General features: G+C 44.7%; 1 protein-coding gene across 5 annotated transcripts in view; it reads right to left on the bottom strand.

The window, feature by feature from the left end:
* Positions 1–22,947, bottom strand: part of LRP3 (LDL receptor related protein 3) — a 156,301-nt gene that overhangs the window by 42,262 nt on the left and 91,092 nt on the right. For 2 of the 5 annotated variants that reach the window (XM_056525774.1, XM_056525773.1), the window contains one exon: positions 2,193–2,240. The exons of 1 other annotated variant lie outside the window; for it this stretch is intronic. In XM_056525774.1, the coding sequence (XP_056381749.1) occupies positions 2,193–2,240 (48 nt within the window). Of the gene's footprint in view, positions 1–1,791; positions 1,854–2,150; positions 2,168–2,192; positions 2,241–22,947 lie in introns of those variants that run through there. 2 more of the 5 variants (XM_056525777.1, XM_056525775.1) reach the window with 2 other exon arrangements.

The following is a 22,947-nucleotide window of genomic DNA, read 5'->3' as shown; positions in this document are numbered from 1 at the left end:
TCACCTGTTGGGTCCGCGCTGCTTCTGGCCTCTGGTGTGGCATCCCCTGCGTCGTTGCTATGCGCGGCACGGCGCGGTGCAATGACGAGTGACGTCACTCGTCATTGCGTCTCTCAGCGCATAGCAACGACGCAGGGGACACCACATCGGAGGCCAGAAGCAGCGCGGACCCCGGCAACAGGTAATTATACAACCGGGGATGGGGGAGGCAACGGGGCAGCGCCGCTGGCAATGGGTGCCGCTGCCCCTTCTCTCCCCCTGTCTATTGGCACCGCTGCCCCATTGCCGGCGCCGCTTCTCTCCCCCTGGCTATCAGCGCCGGCAATGGGGCAGCGGCACCAATAGCCAGGGGGAGAGAAGGGGCAGCGGCGCCGATAGCCAGGGGGAGAGAAGGGGCAGCGGCGCCGATAGCAGGGGGAGAGAAGCGGCGGCAGCAGGGCTCTAGACCCCAGGAAAGGCAGGGGGAGAGAAGCGGGCAGCGACGGCCTCTCTCCCCCTGCCTTTCCTGGGGGCTTCTGCGGGGTCAGAAACAGTGTATCGGGGTATACACATGCACACACACACACCCTCATTTTACCAAATGAGGGTGCGTGTTATAGGCCGGTGCGTGGTATACCCCGATAAATACGGTATTATTTCAGTATATATGTAGCAGAAGGAGATATATACCCACTAGAAGGAGATATATACTTTTAATAAACTATATTTGTATATTTATGGATAGTAGACACATGATCAATTAGGATAAACAATCCCACATTTATAAAGGACACACCTTCAATCATGATGGACACACCCATCATTTGAGCATAAGTTGCTCCAGAGAAAGCCAGGTGGATAGATGGGGGAACGGACAAAGGTCTCCAGGAAGTCCTGTACAGCCCTCCAGCTGGAGGAAGCTAACAAAGGCGGCTATTTTGATGGACATTTCAAGATGGATCCACCACACTGGATAAAGTACTAAGGAAGAAATCCCAGCTCGTGAGACAAGATTTATGGACATGCCTACACAACCCTCCTACATTATTTACTTATGCTAAGGACTTACCTTTAGATAAATATTTCTTGTTTAATGTACTGTCTGCCATGATGTCAAGATTACAATAAATGTATTTTTTTTAAACAAACAAAGAGCTCACTCTCTCCATGGTCAGACTGGTTATATTTTTAGCGTTGAGGTTATATTTAATGACACAAAAGGAGTAGTGCAAGGGTGTATTTACACAAGGTTTGTGCTCTTCATGGGTACGTTGGCAAAATGTCATGCTCACTTGTGTCATCAAAATGTCATCTGTGCACAAAGAGATGCAGCCCCACTGATTTCACCCACCTATTCATTTAGAGTGAACACAAGCTTTGTCTCCATGCTTTTGAGTTTTAGATAAAACTATTCTCTCAGAAAAAAAACCTGGACGTAGTTACTAGCTCACTATGTTTGGGCCATTGAAATCAATGGGACCCATGCCTGTACATGCAAGGGCACATAGGCATGCCATTTTTCCTTTTTGCTGATGTATTTTAAACTCAAAGGGCTCAATCATAGTGCGAATGCACCCTAACTCATTGACCCATGTCTTCTGTACAGTAATGGGCAAAACAGAAATGGCTGTAATATAAACATGTCCATGTGTAGTCATAGTGGTCACCTCCCACTGCACAAAAATGTAACAAAGTTGAATTGCCCCTGCGTCTAATTTTGTGCAAGTGTTAAAGGGAATCTGTCGCCTCTATTTGCTATTAACAGCTGCAGACACCGTTGGATAACTGCTTAGGTATAAAAGCATACAATACCTTTCCTGGAGCTGATGGTGGCTGCCAAACTTATAAAATTTCCTTTTTATTTCTCATCCAGCGGTCAAGAAGGTGGAGCCCAGTTGCTCAAGTGTCACAGCCTAGCATACCTCCTTGCTTGCCCTCACCTGTGATGATGGGGAGAAGCTACTGTGAACCACCCAGGTGACTTGTGGTTCATGCATATTGTAAGTGATGACCGGTTCTCTTCAAAACTCTCTTACTCATAGTCATCATATACATACAATCTAATAGACAATAGAACACTGCTTTTCATAAGACATTTGGACCCAATAACTATTGGGCCCTTGTGGGAAGAGCGAATAAATGAGCAACAAGGGATACTAAAAGCGAAATACCTTTTCATCACTGGATACTGATTTAAATGGTAATTGTCTTACCTGTAAAAGGTAAGGTAGAATCTAACCATCCAGGTGAGAGTGCATTGACTAGAAGAAAAGAACAGATAGTCCGATATTATATATATTGTAAGTATCAAATATATATATATACTAAACAAATGCCTTCTATGGTCAATAATATACAGCAACTACTATAATACTGTTTCAGATGATATATATAGATAGATAGATAGATAGATAGATAGATAGATAGAGAGAGGGAAAACATTCAAAACAGCACATGACCAAGCTACTGTGCAGGCGATCATCCAGAAAGCCAATCCAGAATATCAACAGCAAAATAGTAAAGGTCAAAGCAATGAAGTAGCAGGCTCCAGTGGCGTAGCTATAGAGGTCGCAAAGGTCACCATTGCGACCGGGCCCCTTAGCACAGGGGGCCCGCAGGGCCACCCACCCTTCCAATATACTATACTACGGCCGCAGGTCGGGCCCCCAGGCACACCCCCAGGTCCCGGGCCTGAAGGGGAGGCTTGTGGCAGCGGCGCTGCCAGTACCAGGCCCGGCGCGGCGCTAGCCTCAACCCCCCCCCCAAATCTTCTACCACAACCCCTAAGTACACACCATAATGTTGCCGAGACATACACCCCCTCCTTCCCTCGCCGTATGTAGCGCAGGAGTGAGCCTGGGAGTGAGCGCAGAGGAGGGACCGGATCACCAGCAGGTCTCCACGCTGAACTTCATGGCGGCCGCAGGTGAGTGAGGAGGGGTTAATGAAGGAGCAGCGGGGGGCTTAATTTGGGGTCCGGAGGAGCGGCAGGGGTGGGCTGGTGGTCGGGTTGCTGGGGCTTAGTTTTGGGTCCAGAAGGGGGGGGGGGTGTGGGGGTTAATTTCGGGTCCGGAAGGGGGGGGGGTTGTTAATTTCGGGTCCGGAGAGGGAGGTTATATTTAGGGTCCAGAGGCAGAGTGTGTATGTATGATGTGTGTGTATGTACTGTATGTATGGTGTATGTATGATGTGCATATATGTACTGTATGTATGGTGTATATGATGTGTGTAAATGTACTGTATGTATGGTGTGTATATGATGTGTGTGTATGTACTGTATGTATGGTGTATGTATGAAGTGTGTAAATGTACTGTATGTATGGTGTATGTATGATGTGTGTGTATGTACTGTATGTATGGTGTATGTATGATGTGCATATATGTACTGTATGTATGGTGTATGTATAATGTGTGTGTATGTACTGTATGTATGGTGTATGTATGATGTGCATATATGTACTGTATGTATGGTGTATGTATGATGTGTGTAAATGTACTGTATGTATGGTGTGTATATGATGTGTGTGTATGTACTGTATGTATGGTGTATGTATGAAGTGTGTAAATGTACTGTATGTATGGTGTATGTATGATGTGTGTATGTACTGTATGTATGGTGTATGTATGATGCGTGTATATGTACTATATGTATGGTGTATGTATGATGTGTGTGTATGTACGGTGTATGTATGATGCGTGTATATGTACTATATGTATGGTGTATGTATGATGTGTGTGTATGTACTGTATGTATGGTGTATGTATGATGTGCATATATGTACTGTATGGGTATGGTGTATGTATGATGTGTGTATATGTACTATATGTATGGTGTATGTATGATGTGTGTGTATGTACTGTATGCATGGTGTATGTATGATGTGCATATATGTACTGTATGTATGGTGTATGTATGATGTGCATATATGTACTGTATGTATGGTGTATGTATGATGTGCATATATGTACTGTATGTATGGTGTATGTATGATGTGTGTATATGTACTGTATGTATGGTGTATGTATGATGTGTGTGTATGTACTGTATGTATGGTGTATGTATGATGTGTGTATGTACTGTATGTATGGTGTATGTATGATGAGTGTATGTACTGTATGTATGGTGTGTATGTACTGTATGTATGGTGTATATATGATGTGTGTGTATGTACTGTATGTATGCTGTATGTATGATGTGTGTATGGTGTATGAATGATGTGTCTAAGCAACATGTATGTATGTATGATGTGTGGAGATGTGTGTAAGCTAGAAGGATGTATATATGATGTGTGGAGATGTATTATGTGGGGGGATTTTGAGGCAGCGGGTGTGTATATGATGTGTTTATGTATGATGTGTGTGTATGTATGCATTATGCATGTGGGGGGGAGGCGGCGTGTGTATGTATGATGTGTGTATGTACTGTATGTAAGATGTATGAATGAAGTGTGTGTATGAATGATAGATGTGTGTAAGCAAGATGTATGTATGGAGATGTGTGTAAGGTAGAAGGATGTATGTATGATGTGTGGAGATGTATTATGCGGGAAGATCTGGAGGCGGCAGGTGTATGCATGATATGTGTTTATGTATATTGTAAGTGTGTGTATGATGTGCGTGTATATGTATGTATTATGCATTTGTGTGTGGGAGGAGCGGAGGGGGGGTGTAGGAGGCGGCGGGCATGTGTTTGTATGATGTGTGTATGTTTCATAGATGTGTGCAAGCTAGATGTGTGCATGTATGTGTATTTGTGATTTGTGTATGTATGATAGATGTGTGTAAGCTAGATGTGTGCGTGTATGTGTGTGTATTTGTGTTGTGTGTGTATGTATGATAGATGTGTGTAAGCTAGATGGATGTATCTATGATGTGTGGATGTATGATGTATGTGTGGATGATAGATGTATGTATGAATGATAGGTGTGTGTATGCTGTGTATATGTAGCATACATCTATCATACACGCAAATATCATAACCATACATCTACCATACATACACCAGTCTCATACACATCTATCATACATAAATACATATATTGTTCATCAATGTGGGGGGACAGGAGGTGATTGGGTATGGGTCAGACTTTGGGGTCTGGAGAGTTTGATAGGGAAGCCTAGAGCAGAATTCTGGGGTCTGGGGAGGGGGCAGAGGAGCCTGGAGAGGACTTAGTGGTCTAGGGAGGGGGGGGAAGAGGAGCACATAGGAGGACTTATGGGTCTGAGAGGAAAGTGGGGTTGGAACAGAGGAGCCAGGAGGAGGACAGAGGGGTCTGGAGGAGGACAGGTGTGATTAAGCTAAACTGAGAAGAAACAGTGTGCAACAGTATTAGTTTTATTATTATGGAGGAATTATTATATTTGGAAGGTAGTGTGTGGCAGGGTTATATTCAGAGGATACCGCGTATAGCATGGTTATTTTTGAGGGTTTATATTCAGGGGCACAGTGTGTAGAAGTGTTATATTCAGGGGTACAGTGGGTGGCAGTATTACGTTCATGGGCACTGTGTGGCAGTATTATATTCAGAGGGTATGGTGTGTGGTAGTATTATATTCAGAGAGCACAGTGTGTGGCAGTGTTATATTCAGAGAGCACAGTGTGTGGCAATATTTTCTTCAGGGTGAACAAGAGGTGGCAATGTTATATTCGGGTGGAACAGTAGGTGGCAATATTATATGCAGGAGGTACAGTGTATGGTAGTTTCATATTCAGGGGATACAGTATGTGGCAGTATTATATTCAGGGGGTACAGTGTGTGGCAGCATTATATTCAGGGGGTACAGTGTGTGGCAGTATTATATTCAGGGGGTACAGTAGGTGGCAGCATTATATTCAGGGGGTACAGTGTGTGGCAGTATTATATTCAGGGGGTGCAGTAGTTGGCAGTATTATATTCAGGGGTGCAGTGTGTGGCAGTACTATATTCAGGGGGTACAGTAGTTGGCAGTATTATATTCAGGGGGTACAGTGTGGCAGGATTATATTCAGGGGATGCAGTAGTTGGCAGTATTATATTCAGGGGGTACAGTGTGGCAGGATTATATTCAGGGGATGCAGTGTGTGGCAGTATTATATTCAGGGGGTACAGTAGGTGGCAGTATTATATTCAGGGGGTACAGTAGGTGGCAGTATTATATTCAGGGGGTGCAGTAGTTAGCAGTATTATATTCAGGGGGTACAGTGTGTGGCAGTATTATATTCAGGGGGTACAGTAGTTGGCAGTATTATTCAGGGGGTACAGTGTGGCAGGATTATATTCAGGGGGTGCAGTAGTTGGCGGTATTATATTCAGGGGGTACAGTAGTTGGCAGTATTATATTCAGGGGGTACAGTGTGGCAGGATTATATTCAGGGGATGCAGTGGGTGGCAGTATTATATTCAGGGGGTGCAGTGGGTGGCTGTATTATATGCAGGAGTACAGTGGATGGTAGTTTTATATTCAAGGGATACAGTGTGTGGCAGTATTATATTCAGGGGGCACAGTATTTAGCAGAATTATAATGATTTTGTCTTCATACAGAGGATGAGGATCTACTGACAAAGTGAGAACCTATGATGTCCGGGTGTCAGACTCTGCAGAGAAGATGGAGCTGGAAGACGTCCTGACGTCTGGACCAGAAGAAGAAAAGAAAAGAAAAGACAACAGAGAAAACGTCACTCAGGTCACTGATATCATTGTGTTTTCTCCTGACTGTCCCAACAGAGCTGGAGTCACTTGTTAGTTCTGCAGTGATGATGGGTGATGCTGTACCCTAATCTGTGGCTCTCCATCTGTAGCAAAACTACAACTCCCATAATGCCTGAGACTCTCCAGACATGATGGGAGTTATAGCTTTATAACAGCTGGAGAGAAACTGGAACCAAGGTGATTGGCTGCTTATTCTTAAATGCCTGGGCCTATGTATTGTCTGTCTGGCCCTGCCTGTCAGTCACTTATATCGTTGTGTATTCTCCTGACTGTGTCTCATCCGTGCTGTAGTCACTGATATCTTTGAGTGGCCGAGTAAGGGGTCGTCCGGGATTGGGGAAGCGGGTTGTCAGGTGATAGGGGGGCCCTGGGTAAATTTTTGCACCGGGGCCCTGTGGTTTCTAGCTACGCCCCTGGCAGGCTCCAAAGTAGTGCAAAGCTGTAGACTTTTTATTGGTTACCCCAAAATAGTGCAACGTTTCGGCTACATAGTTAGCCTTTGTCAAGCATGCTTGACGCGGTAGAATGTCCACAAAGAACATTTCTGTGTGAACATGCCACAGACAGCTGAGCACAGGAAGAACATGCCAGTACTAGGATCGTTCGGAAATATGACGTCTCATAGATGGCAACGCATTTCTGTGCAGAATCCGCCAAAACGTTGAACAGCTTCAATGTTTTTGCAGATGCCAGAATCAGGATTGCCATGACAGATGTTGTGTGAACAGAGCAGCAGTATCCCATCAAAATCAACAGGACTGTGCTGCTGGGAAATGTCCGTGCAGAATATTCATGCAGAATTCCGCATGGACATTCTGCAGTGTAAACATACTCTTAAGGGGATAAATAAATTACTCCTTTCATCACGATCCAAAGCCTTATATGTGCTTTGACCTTGGATGCTTAAATATATACATATATATGTTACTATAATACTCTCCTAGGTATAGGAATATAACTGCTATAATACTGCCCTTTATTTACAAAAATATGACTACTGTAGTATTACCCCTATATACAAGAATATAACCATTATTATAATGCCTCCTATACAGAACAATGAAGCTACTATAATACTGCTATCACCCATATTCAAAATTGTAGCTACTATCATACTATCTCTATGTACAATAATATAACTATCTCATACTACTGTCCCCTATGGACAAGAATGCACACATTTAGAAGACATTTTATGTCTGAATAGTATTGCCCTGTCAGGGTGGTATTAATGAATCACAGAGGTCACATTGATGCTGAATATTTGCCAGGAAATTAAGCATAAACACCATATGTCACTGATATAAGTTCCTGTAAAGGACATTGCAGGATTATGATTTTGGTTGTCACATGGTCACAAAAAAGGGGCTTTGTGCCAATGTTATTAATAGGGAAGAAAAACACAAGGGACATGTATTTTTTTCAGAAAACATGAATATAGTGATTGACTTAAAACAAGAATGACCTCAGAGAAAAATAAAGCATACAGCAAAATGCATAATTCACTGCAAATAAAGTATATATTGCTATAATAGCCTGTATAGGTTTGGTCATAAAATATTAACAATCCACATGGAGGATAAACTGAATTTATTTACTTTTGGAAAACAACATTCTAGAAGTGACTGAATTAATATTCATAATGCATACAAGGTCAATACATATATCTCCCTAATAATTTATGACTACGACCATGCTAATAACAAGGGATGGGGGACTTAAATACCAATAGCTTAAAAAAAAAGTTAACTGAGGAAATCTCAGCTACAAAAAATGCACATGACCACCATGCTGTGTGAGCCAGTCTGTAGGTGCAGAAGGTTTGTCAAAATGCTGTTTTATTTTGCTTTACTCAGGATTACCACAGAAAACTCTTTCAATATACGAGGCCTAGATCTGAGACAAAATATTGCAATATTGCCCCTTATGTACAATAATACAACTGCCCCCAAGGTGCAATAATATAACTAATATAATACTGCTACCTCCAAACAAGAATATAAAACTATTGTGGCATTGAGGCAGGTTTGAGGACAATGAAAGGGTGTTTTTCCCAGTCCTTTATCCTAGGTGAGCTAGCAGAGACCTCATCAGGTGCCTAATTAATGAGGCCTGTAGAAGTGTGGGAAGTCTGTATATAAGGAAAGGAAACAGAATGGTCTGGGCTCTCCCCAGAAGACAGCAAGGTGGCTGTGGGGGAGGCAGGGGTCCATGTGAGGAGCTGACTGTCATATACCATGGCAAAATATGTATTCATGTTGCATTGGGATTGCTTGTCATTCATTACTGGAGGTACATGGTCTGCCAAATTTCATCGGTATGCACACTGTTAATTCCATTACACACCTATCTGCATCGCTGAACATTTCAAAAAATCCCTTCTGTTTGGTCTAACTGTCCGGAGACGACAATCTGAGCAATAGCATCCAGTGGCCAGTGGGGGGCAATTAATTCTCTTTTGGTCAGGGCACCATGGAGCCTACATGTCTATCCAGCCTGGGTATAGGTGTGACTAATCCTAGCAGGGGGTTCATTAACACAGCTGCTCTATGACAGGAAAGGTAACACCTTCACAGCCAAGCAGACTCCAAGGCCTGATGTCAATAGATCAATTGATGAAGATGCCATATCTTCCAAATATGAAATATGGGGGTCAGGGGAGCTTGCATTGAGGGGCGGAGGCGTGACGTCACATGCAACCGGCCCTGTGGTCGCCGGTAATCAGACCCGGAGCGAACACGCTCCAGGGATTGATTACAAACGGGGTGCCAAGTGCAAGATCACTGGGGTCCCCAGCGGCGGGACTCCCGCGATCAGGCATCTTATCCCCTATCCTTTGGATAGGGGATAAGATGTCTAAGCACCGGAGAACCCCTTTAAGGGGTTAAGGGGTGTCATCAGTGTCACCTGCACTAACTTGTTGGTACAGACAGGTAGTGCAGGTGACACTGATGACAACAATATTTACCTTTGAGTGGTACCCTTTCAGGGTTGCCTGGGAACATTTGGTTGTGTGGGACCTCCATTGATCGGGTTGGAGGTAATGCGACCATGTGAAGGTGAATTTGGTTGTGTGGAATTTTTTAACCAGTACTTCGATCCCTGGAAAGTTTGTGGATTTTTTGGGAAATGACATTCCTCTCCAACTTGTGCACCTTGCTGTTGGGAGAGGAATGCCATTCCCTATATTCGGGAACGTGGTGGTACTTGGTCAGAGAATTAATGGCATGTATCTTTTTTCTCTGAGATGTAACTGACCAGGGAATTACGTTTGTCCCATAGCAATTTGAGTAATGTATTGGAACAAAATTTGAATGCTTTTTCCCATTCATTGCAAAATACGTCATCATTAGTAAAAGAGGGTAGGGGTAGGAATAATGTCTTCTGAGAGGTAAATGTCCAAAAAAGCCCCATACAACTGGTGCTGTGTCTCCTCAAAAGATAGCCCCTCTAATTCAAAGAAAAGAGACTTCATGTTCTCAAAGTCAGCAGCTGAGACAGCGTCGCACACCACATGACAGAGCACCACCAGGGGGACTTTAGTGCTATCCGGGCCCCCCCTATCAAACACATCGCTAAGGAAGCAAACCAGAGATACAACACCCTCAGGAGACGAGAAAACTTTTGGATACACACCCTCCGTACCCTGTCTCCTTGGGGGACTGAATGAGATGATCAAGTGCGATCTCTAATCCAGCTGCTGCCCCCCTTTCCTTTTTTCAACCCCATTCATCCCCACATGATAGTTACCTTACACGCTAACATCATGCAGACATCCTCTGCCCATTTCGTACACCTCATGCCCGATATCCCCACTTCCCAATACCCATCCCCTCTGATACCCAAAATCCCCCAACAAGTCCTTTCACCCACCACCGGTTTTATATCAATATATCTATTACGTAAATGTGAATTCAGGTAGAAGACAGACATGGTGCACATCTACAATCTTGCACAATGATCTAATTGCTTCTCAGCATAATTTCAAAAACTAACAGGTTGTTAGTATATACGTTTTGATCAAAACGTACAAAGCCCACTCGCCACGTCAAGGCCACCTATTTAGAGTGGGTCCCTAACGTCCCTAGCATAAAATGGCGTAGCACTGGGCGGCGACCACCACGTCTTTGATATTATGCTGAGAAGCAATCAGATCATTATACAAGATTGTAGATGTGCACCATGTCTGTTTTTCTACCCGAATTCACACTGTGTTTTCTATCCCCTCCTTTTTTTTTTTTTTTTTAACATGTGCTGCACTCTTCCCCACCCCCTCAGCCCAACCCTATATAAGTAGTGGTTGGCTACACATGGGCCATTTCTTTCCTGGCAGCCTCCCAGTCTGACTGGGAGAGCATGGTAAGTGAGCCATTACACCTTGTTCACACTGGTGTGGTGCTGTGCGGCGTCCGTTGCTGTCGTGGCACCGTGTCTGCGGGGGGGTGCGGCCCATAGACTGGTTTGAGTGGCATTGGGGCCGCTCTGCCGGTGGGTCGTTCCCCCCTGTGGGCACTGGTGCCGCGGCGATGGTGGTCGCCGCCCGGTGCTGCGCCATTTTATGCTAGGGACGTTAGGGACCCACTCTAAATAGGTGGCCTTGACGTGGCGAGTGGGCTTGTACTTTTTGATCAAAAATGTATACTAACAACCTGTTAGTCTTTGATATTATGCTGAGAAGCAATCAGATCATTATACAAGATTGTAGATGTGCACCATGTCTGTTTTTCTACCCAAATTCATATCTATTACGTATCTTTGCAGCATGTTTTACTCTATTACCCATATTTATTATTTATGTATCACTTAGTTTTTATTGTTATTCATGTCCCAATGTGTTCCATAATAATAATTACTACTACCATGTTTCCCCGAAAATACACCCTACCCTGAAAATAAGCCCTAGCTGGATTATCGGGGTGGGCTGCAATATAAGCCCTACCCCGAAAATAAGACCTCGGCAATGCCCCGGCTGCAAACATTAAAAAACAAACTTAAACTTACCTTCGTCCTCCATTCCCCCGTTGCTAAGGAACCAGCGTCACTGTTCTCCGCTGCTCTTGCTGCTTCCTGGTGTTGGGACGTCTCAGAGTCTTCAGCCTATCACCGGCCGCAGCGATGTCCCACCTCTGCCGATGATAGGCTGAGCCCACTGTCATGTAAGAAGCCGGCCGGCTTCTTACATGACAGTGGGCTCAGCCCATCATCGGCAGAGGCGGGATATCGCTGCGGCCTGTGATAGGCTGAAGGCTCTGTGACGTTCCCATCCCCAGGAAGCAGCAAGAACAGCGGAGGAACCATGATGCCGGTTCCTTAGCAACGGGGGAACAGAGGACGAAGGTAAGTTAAAGTTTGTTTTTTAATATTTGCAGCCCGGGCACAGGAATACAAAGTACAGCGCAGCGGCTGATAATTATTTGGCGGGGGGGGGGGGGGGAGAGAAGCAGCTCTCGCGGGCGACATACGGTACAATTAGTCCCCCGATGTGGGGTGCAGCGCTGAGCTGATAAACCGGCGGGGGGGACGTTGGGGGGCAATGTATGTTGTCCAATGTACATACCGTAAATAAATAAGCCCTACCCTGAAAATAAACTCTAGTGTGTTTTTTTGTGACTAAAATTAATATAAGACCCGGTCTTATTTTCGGAGAAACACGGTACTACCTGACAGTGCATTCTATTATATGCCAATGTATTTCATAATAATTATGTTATTTCCTTATTATGCATCATCTTGAGCTGCAACACCATCCCTTGCTACTACTATTATGATGGCCTGACACTGACAGCGCTCCGTGAATGCTGCTATCTGATTGGCCTACCTGGTCACGTGACGGCCGCTCCTTAGTGACGCGTCCGTGACTATGCTCACCGGCGACTACACGCGCATTCACAGGCGCTGCGGTCTAATCACCAGGGCTGCCTGTGAAGTCACACCTACTCACATCTGGACCCCGGATGTTTACATCTGCGGTCCTGATGTGAAGGTTACTGTAGGTCAACACCTGCTTTCATTCAACAGGTTTCAGCAATAAATTACAATACAATTTGACATTACTCATGCTATTGTGCGAAAAATCATTATGCCCTGTACATTTGCACACTGTTTTTATGTATTTTCACAGTTTTTACATTGTGTTTTTGCATGACTCCTCCCCCTATGTACCTGGCGCCCTTTCCTGCACCAATTTATAGAGTCAATGTATCTACTGGCTGAACACTGATGTGAAGAAAGGGGTGGCTCCCCCGAAACGCGTAATCTTTTTCTGCACTGCTTTTATTGTTTTTATTGTTATGCAACAAACCTCCACCCACTACTCGCCTTTCTCCAGGAGATGGTTCTACCTCACCTGTAACCTCAGGCCTAGCAGCGGTGCCGGCTTTTTTTGTAACCCTATTTTTGGGGTAATATGCAAGTTGTAAACCTAAGGGGTATATACGCCTTGCACCTCCCTCCCCTCTCTTATTTTCTCATCTACCAAATGGTACCACACAAGGCGCGCCCCCTCCAGTCTCTTGGTTTTTCTTTTCCCACACAGGCATGCTCCAAGTCAGCCCCAGAATGGAAGTAACGGAGGAAGACAGTGGGAGAATGGGAACACGGAATGGGATCAGGTAAGTATGATTGTCATCAGTGTCACCTGCACTACCTGTCTGTACAGACAGGTTAGTACAGATGACGATGATAGATTTCCTTTAATACTGTATGCTGTTTACCAGAATAGTACCACTTCAATTTTGGCCCTATGTACATTGGCCCTATCATTCAGCTTTCCCTGGATGAGAAATGCACTTCCTGAAACCTCGTATTCCCATACGACAAGCACCTTGGGGAAATATACTAATTCCCGTTGACCATCTCTGTCCTGTCTCATAACAACTAGAATAAAATTGCCCCAATTGAAAATAATAAAACTACTATAATACCTCCCCTATGTGGAGGAATCTAATATAATTATACAACAATTTTAATACCCCTATACTTGTACTAATGTGTACCTAAAAAAAATTAACTACAATTGAGTATCATAACTAAGAAGGAATAACTGTGCCTTTAAAACGATATGTTATCCATCAGACCTCTCAGGATCATAATTTCAGGATGTGACAGATCACAATAACATACAAAGATTCTGCCATTTTAAAGATCAGTTGGAACCCCCACATAGCACCTGGTGGTAAGACTTACATCATGAGGAAATGTAGGCAGACTAGGTGCTGGGCTAGCCAGTTCTTATCTTCCAGTAAACCTTTTTCATCAGTAATTAAATTTATCTAATGAACCCCAAAGACAAATTTTTAGAATCCATCTTTACTTCAAGTTAGTAAATACTCTGCGAACTGCTCACAAAGTGAGCTAATCCTTCCCCTCAATGGGATAATGATCAGTCTAAATTCATTTCTCAAAAGCCAAGGAATACAAGACGATGGGAATGAAGAGCTGTCTCAATATTGACTTAAAAGCGTTGCCAACAAGAAGACACTTGCCAAATTGCTGCACGAGCAACTAAGCAACTACTTGTTCTCTTGCTTTGTGAAAGATGTCTGGGCCCACCTGCAAAAGTGGAAACAGCTGGGGCGTGAGGTTGGGGAAATGTCTGGAGACGAGGCTCAATGTAGATTTGCATAATGATAAAAGACACACCGCAAGGCAAAAAAACACAAACACTTCTCCCCTCACCCCAGGTGCCAAAGTGATACCATCAAAATAACAGACTTTGTAAAGCTGTTTTCAGATTGCATAAATATTTAACTCTTAAGGTGGCCATACACATTAGACAGAAGTAGACTGATGATTTTTTCCCTATGTTTTGCTTTTTTTTTTTTTACACGTGCTGAGCTGTGGGGCTTTTCAGAGCTGAAATTCACCACATTTTCTGTGGAAACCTTCGGAAATGGCGGGACACGCCCCATTTTCGGTGACCACTTCTCTTTCTCCCATCTGACACACCCCTTTTTGGGTTTTCTCAGTAAAATGGAGAGTTGGTCAGGTTTTTAATTTTTTGGTGCAAATTCTGGTGCAGACAGAAATTCAGGTGCACATTCTGGCGCAGACACAAATTCTGGAGCAATGCGCCAAATTGTGGCGCACAACCCCACAAAACAAGTCGGGTTTACAATAGTAAATCAGGGCCAATATCTTCTAAGAAAAAAAAGCCTCAGCCAGAGGTGTTTTGCAGCACCTCCCGCCTCTTTTCATTAACAAAGCCTCCATGCCTCCAACTGAGCACATATATATATATATATATATATATATATATATATATATATATGCACATATAAGTAATCAAGAGAGATAGTTGTCAGCAAACAGCTATGTGATATGTTTGGCAAGCTTAAAAGTTCTTTACTAGGACACCCACACTTGCTGAAACTATATATATGGAGGCTCTTAGCCATGCAATGTCCTCTATAAACATGAAGAAAGTTAAAAAGACAAACATCGGGCGCTCCCTGTGACATATTAACCACAGCATCCGGACTTCTAACAGGACGTCAACACTTGCCTACTGTTGGACCTGGGAAGGCGAAACCAGGCACCAAAACGCATTGTCCATTTTTTACTTTAAATAAATCTTTATGTCCGGTGCAACCATGGTAGATTGGAAATTCTTTATGTCTACCTAACAGCAGCCCTCGTATTAGACCCTTATTTACCGTATATACTCGAGTATAAGCCGACCCGAGTATAAGCCGAGACCCCTAATTTCAACCCAAAATCCCAGGAAAAGTTATTGACTCGAGTATAAGCCTAGGGTGGGAAATACCTCATCCCCCCCCTGTCATCATCCAGACCCGTCATTAACATCCTCATCATCATCCCCTTGTCATCATCCCACACATCCCCCCTTCATCATCCCCTTATCATCCCACACATCCCCCCTTCATCATCCCCTTATCATCCCACACATCCCCCCTTCATCATCCCCTTATCATCCCACACATCCCCCCTTCATCATCCCCTTATCATCCCGCACATCCCCCCTTCATCATCCCCTTATCATCCCACACATCCCCCCTTCATCATCCCCTTATCATCCCGCACATCCCCCCTTCATCATCCCCTTATCATCCCACACATCCCCCCTTCATCATCCCCTTATCATCCCACACCCCCCCCCCCCCTTCATCATCCCCACACCCCCCCCTTCATCATCCTCTTCTCATCATTCGCCCTCAGTGGTCTTCAACCTGCGGACCTCCAGAGGTTTCAAAACTACAACTCCCAGCAAGCCCGGGCAGCCATCGGCTGTCCGGGCTTGCTGGGAGTTGTAGTTTTGAAACCTCCGGAGGTCCGCAGGTTGAAGACCACTGCGGCCTTCAACATCATCCAGCCCCCTCTCACCCCCTTTAGTTCTGAGTACTCACCTCCGCTCGGCGCTGGTCCGGTCCTGCAGGGCTGTCCGGTAAGGAGGTGGTCCGGTGGGGAGGTGGTCCGGGCTGCTATCTTCACCGGGGGCGCCTCTTCTCCGCGCTTCCGGCCCGGAATAGAGCCGTTGCCTTGACAATGACGCAGAATTACGTTGGCAATGAACGCACCTCTGCGTCGTTGTCACGGCAACGTGACTATTCTGAGGCCGGGCCCGAAGCGCTTAGAAGAGGCCTCCCCAGTGAAGATAGCAGCCCGGAACCAGTATCCCACCGGACCACCTCCTCACCGGACAGCCCTGCAGGACCGGACCAGCGTCGAGCGGAGGTGAGTACTCAGAACTAAAGGGGGTGAGAGGGGGCTGGATGATGTTGAAGGCCGCAGTGGTCTTCAACCTGCGGACCTCCGGAGGTTTCAAAACTACAACTCCCAGCAAGCCCGGACAGCCGATGGCTGCCCGGGCTTGCTGGGAGTTGTAGTTTTGAAACCTCTGGAGGTCCGCAGGTTGAAGACCACTGCGGGTGGGGGAGTTCACTCGAGTATAAGCCGAGGGGGGTGTTTTCAGCACGAAAAATCGTGCTGAAAAACTCGGCCTATACTCGAGTATATACGGTACTCTATTTTGCAATCTCTACAAACAAATTGAATGTCAGGACTTGTAGGGCCAATGCAAATGGTCTTATTATAGACACATGTAATACAGATCCATAATAAAGCCCCTATAGACTGCAATGGAACCGTAACCATATTCTCAGTGAAAAAATTGTGACCTGCTATATTATTCTTTGTTATGCCTTCCCATATGGTGGCACATGAACTGCCTACAGGACTTTCATACATGTGTAGGGTATTAAATAACCCCTTAGTGGCAAGCCAATTCGAGCCGTATTGCATAAACTGTTTTCCTTTATTTAATCATCACATTCGAAGCTATAACTTTAAAAAAAAATTTTTTTGTCAACATAGCTAGATAGGTTTTACTTTTTAATTGCACTATTTGTGGTCCATATCATTTATTCAATACACTGTATTCATTTATATAATATAATAGTTTGGCACATTATAAACACTTTTTAATTTTTTTAAAGAAAAAAAAAAAAGTGTTGCCGAATTCCAGGACCTATAACCTTTTTATTTTTTTTCTAGATGAAGATGGATTTTTTGAAGAAAATCTTGTAGTTCTTAAAGGGGTTCTCCGGTGCTTACACATCTTATCCCCTATCCAAAGGATAGGGGATAAGATGCCTGATCGCAGGAGTCCCACCGCTGGGGACCCCCGTGATCTTGCACGCGGCACCCCGTTTGTAATCAGTGCCCGGTGCGTATTCGCTCCGGGTCTGATTACCGACGACCACAAGGCCGGCGGCGTGTGACGTCACGCCTCCGCCCCCGTGTGATGTCACGCTCCGCCCCTCAATGCAAGCCTACGGGAGGGGGCGTGATAGCTGTCATGCCCCCCCTCCCGTAGGCTTGCATTGAGGGGCGGAGCGTGATGTCACACGGGGGCAGAAGCATGATGTCACATGCTGCCGGCCTTGTGGTCATCGGTAATCAGACCCAGAGCGTACAAACGGGGTACCACGTGCAAGATCACGGGGGTCCCCAGCGGTGGGACTCCCGCGATCAGGCATCTTATCCCCTATCCTTTGGATTGGAGATAAGATGTGTAATCACCGGAGAACCCCTTTAATGGTATAATTTTCAGGTAAGCAATTGAAGAACGAAGTAGTTCAGCAGTACCTTAAAATGTTGAATCTTTATTCTTTTCTTTAAAATCCAGAGCACACTCCAAACACTATCACCATGCCGACAGGCAACTCACATGGACGCGTTTCGAATGCATGCGCGTTCTTGATCACCATTTTGATCACGCATTTTCAGGTACATACAACCTTTTGGTTGCAATTTTTTTTAAAGGGTACTCCGGCGCTAAGACATCTTATCCCCTATCCAAATGATAGGGGATAAGATGCCTAATCGTGGGGGTCCAGCCGCTGGGGATCCCCTGTGATCTTTCATGCAGCACCCCGTTACCATCAGCCCCCGGAGCATGGTCGCTCAGAGTCTGATGACTGCCGATCACAGGACCGGAGTATTGTGACGTCACGGCCTCGGGGGCTGATGATAGTGGGGTGCCGCGTTAAAGATCACGGGGGTCCCCAGCGGCGGGACCCCCGCGATCAGGCATCTTACCCACTATCCTTTGGATAGGGGATAAGATGTCTTAGGGCCGGAGTACCCCTTTAATGAAAAAAAAACATATTAATTGACATCCCATACAAAAGCATACACAACTAGTGTATCCGGAGGTGTACGGTTTTGTTCTTGTAAATTTTTTTCCCATGCACATAATCGTGGTCTACCACAGTTTTGGGCATGGGTCTGTCTGGTTTTGGGTTCTTTCATGATGCTATAAAAAACATATACTATTTTTATAACATTGCACTCAATGCAAAACTCATTGACCATTCAAATACATATGGTTGTGTCAGATTTTTGTTTCCCGTTAGTGAAACAGAAAACTAATACGGTAACATGAAAACATGATTCAAATGGAGCCTAATACTGCTGTGACAAAGCTGTGTCCTCTTGTGTCAACATTTTTCAGATTTAAATGGCAGCATTTAAACTGCAGAGCAGATGAACAATTTTACAAGCTTTACATGTTCTTGTGTTGTTGTTGTTTTTTTTTTTTACATAAAAGGGGTGTGACACAAAGTTGTAAAACTTGATCCATTTACCAATTTCTGCTACACATTTTTGGTGCAAATTAGACTTTCAGTAAAGAAACATACTAAAGCAGCAGAATGCAAGATTAACAGGCAAAAATCTCTAAATATTTGCCCAAATGTATCGACAAACATGCACCAAAATACTTAATATTGGCCCTCATTTACTATTGCAAACCCGTCTGAAATTCTGTCTGCGCCAGAATTTGCACCTGAAATTCCGCCTGAATTGAAAAAACCCCAACTAACTCTCAACTTTGCTAAGAAAACCCGAAAAAGGGGCGTGGCCGTCGGGAAAAGGGGGCGGTAACAGAAAGGGGGCGTGTTCCCAACATTTTCACAAAATCCCAACATATTTACTAAAGTTTCCACAGAAAATGTGGTGGATTTCAGCTGAGGAAAACCCTACAGGTCAGAGCATGTGTAAAAAAAAAGCAAAGTGTAGGGAAAGTGGAAAATGTAGGGAAAGCTTAGTAAATACCGTGGAAAATAAATTGTAGGGAATTAAAACCCACAAAGAAACCTACACAACACTCTTATTAAATAAGGGCCATTGTGTTCCATTTGTAACCATGCCAGTTGGAAATGTATTTAATAGAGATGCTTTTCACGTTTATTTTGTAACCTGCCTGATGAAGGGACCTAAGAGGTCTTGAAAGCTTGCAATTTATATCTCATCAGTTAGGCTGCATTCACATCTAGTTTTTACACTACGGGTGCCGGATCCGGCTGGGGGAGGGGCAAACCGGGCTCTCCCATACCCCAGCCTGGGAACTCCTTCAAGACTGTTGGAAGACCATTTCAGGTGACTACCTCTTGCAGTTCATCAAGAGAATGCCAAGAGTGTATAAAGCAGTAATCAAAGCAAAAGGTGGCTACTTTGAAGAACCTAGAATATGACATATTCTCAGTTGTTTCACACTTTTTTGTTATGTCTATAATTCCACATGTGTTAATTCATAGTAATGAAAATAAATAAAACTCTTTGAATAGGAAGGTGTGTCCAAACTTATGATCTGTACTGTATATATATATATATATATATATATATAATCTAATGTAAAAGTTTACATCTACAGTATATATTACTACATATTATCCATATGGTACATATACTCGATATGCTGGGTCCTGCAACGGCATTGAGATATGCTGCGGGATACACCGACAGTCAATATGCAAACAGTGCACAATATATATTTGCAAACTGTCTGTGGGTACCGCCAATCACGCAGCATATCTGACCTGACCATATCTATTGAAGGAAAGAGACCTGCATCCTATTTGAGTAACCACGGACAGTTTGCAAGCATATAATTTGCACTATTTGCAAACTGACTGTCGGTGGGTCCCGCAGTATATCTCAATACTGTTGCAGGACCCAGCATATCAAGTATATGTACCATATGGATAACATGTAATCATTTCTACTGTGGATTTATGTAAATGTAAACTTTCACATTAGATCATATATATATATATATATATATATATATATATATATATATATGTGTGTGTGTGTGTTTGCAATATATATATTATTTATTTATTTTTTGCTCACACAGCAGACAGATGAATGAAGAACTGGAAATAAGAGGGAAATACCACTTGACCTACATTCTTTTTTTACATGGGTGACAGAGGGGTGTAGGAGTGTACATGGGTGACAGAGAGATGTAGAAGAGTGTACATGGGTGGCAGAGGGGTGTAGAAGAGTGTACATGAGTAACAGAGGGGTGTTGGAGAGTGTACATGGGTGGCAGAAGGGTGTAGGAGAGTGTACATGGGTTGCAGAGGAGTGTAGAGGAGTGTACATGGGTGGCAGAGGGGTGTAGAAGAGTGTACATGGGTGGCAGAAGGGTGTAGAAGAGTAGAAGAATGTACATGGGTGACAGGGGGCAAAGGGGGTTATAGAGGGGTGTACATTAGTGACAAAGGGGTGTTGGGGTGGACAGTAGTGTACATGGGTGGCAGGAGTGTAGAGGGGTGTACATGGGTGACAGAGGGGTGTACATGGGTGTAGAAGAGTGTACATGGGTGGCAGAGGGGTGTACATGGGTGGCAGAGGGATGTAGACGAGTGAACATGGGTGGCAGAGGAGTGTACATGGGTGGCAGAGGGGTGTGGAGAAGTGTACATGGGTGACAGGGGTGTACATAGGAGACAAAGGGGTGTACATGGGAGACAGATGGGTGTAGAAGAGTGTACATGGAAGATAGAGGGGTGTACATGGGAGACAGGGGTATAGAGGGGTGTACATGAGTGACAGAGGGGTGTACATGGGTGACAGAGGGGTGTAGAAGAGTGTACATGGGTGACAGGGGGGCATCGGGGATGACAGGGGTGGACAGGAGTGACAAGGTGGTAATAAGGTTGGACAGGGGTGACAAAGGGATGAACATGGGTGATAAGGATGTGGTCAGAGGGGTGGACAATGGGGGGTGAACATGGGTGACACAGGGATGACAGAGGGGTGGACATGGATGACAGGAGGGTGGACAAGCGGTTAAAAGAGCGGTGGACAGGAGTGAAAAAGGGGTGAATAGGGGGGGTGGACATGGGTGACAGGTGTAGACTGGGGGGTGGTCAGAGGGGTGGACAAGGGGGGGGTGAACATGTGTAACAGGGGAATGGACAGGGGTGACAGAGGGGTGGCCAAAGAAGACAGGAGTGGAGATGGATGACATGGGTGGGATGGGGGGGTGGACATGGGTGACAGGGGGGGTGGACATGGGTGACAGGAGGGGGGGTGGACAGGATTAAGAAGAGGGAGGGGTGGAATGAGTACAGTACCTTAAGCAAGCCATTTTTCTGGAATCCAGCGCAGCTTCCACGTTCCTCCCTGCTCCGGCAGGGCACACATTCACTGCGCCGCTGGTAGGAGCAGGACGCTGGGGCATGGGTCATTACACCGGCACAGGAATTCGGCAGAGCACCACCAGGGCACTCATTCATTGCGCCACAGGGGGAGGGGGACTCTGGGGCACGGGTCAATACACTGCTGGGGCATGGGTCACTACACTGCCGGGGCATGGGTCACTACACTGCCGGGACACACACTCACTGGGCTGCAGGGGGCTGCAGAGGGATGCTGGGGGACACTGTGTGCACATGCACAGCAAAGCGAACACATGCTTCCCTTCCCCCCTTCAGCGCCGTGAGTCACAGGTGCGGCAGGCCGGGGCGGGAAATTTTAAATAAATAATAATTTTGACGGCAAAATCCCTCGGCACACCGGGCAGTGCCGCAGCACCCCGGTTGGGAATCCCTGACCTATTTGACCTTAATTGGCTGTGGTCTCATTATTCAATTAACCTTAATTTGTTTCAATTAGAGCAGCTACTATATATTTCAAAACTTTCTTTTTTCCATTCATACTGTCCCAGTGACTCCCTGCCATTCCCGCTGCAACCACTGTGATTGCAAGCGGGTACAACTGGAATTCAAGAATTACAACTCCGTCATCCCCTACATAAAAAATAAAAGATTTTTCACATATATAAATAGGTAATCCCACATCCCACATATTTTCTTCTACAGTTTACAGCAATGAAAAAGTCCTTTCCATCCTACTGAAATTATAGCTCCCATCCATGTATTCCTGCATATGCAGAGACATTGGAATTAAAGAAGAGTTTTGCAGTAATTTGTCTTTTAAAACCAGCTCATATTGTATAATTACATAGTTCTTCACAATTACACTAAAGGGGTACTCTGGTGGAAACCTTTTTTTTTTTTTAATTAACTGGTGCCAAAAATTTAACAGATTTGTAAATTACTTAATTAAAAAATCTTTATCCTTAATTAAAAAATCTTTATCCTTCCAGTACTTATTAGCAGCTGTATGCTACAGAGGAAATTCTTGCTTTTTGAATTTCTTTTTGTCTTGTCCACAGTGCTCTCTGCTGACACCTCTGTCCGTGTCAGGAACTGTCCAAAGTAGCATAGGTTTGCTATGAGGATTTTCTCCTGCTCTGGACAGTTCCTGATACGGGCATCAGAGGTCAGCAGAGAGCACTGTGGACAAGACAAAAAAAGAAATTCAAAAAGAAAAGAATTTCCTCTGTATCATACAGCTGCTGAAAAGTATTGGAAGGATAAAGATTTTTTAATAGAAGTAATTTACAAATCTGTTTAATTTTCTGGCACCAGTTTATTGATAAAAAAAATGTTTTCCACCAGA

This window comes from Hyla sarda, chromosome 6 (genome assembly GCF_029499605.1).
Source record: "Hyla sarda isolate aHylSar1 chromosome 6, aHylSar1.hap1, whole genome shotgun sequence".
Taxonomy (NCBI): domain Eukaryota; kingdom Metazoa; phylum Chordata; class Amphibia; order Anura; family Hylidae; genus Hyla; species Hyla sarda.
This window is presented reverse-complemented; position numbering and strand designations above follow the sequence as displayed.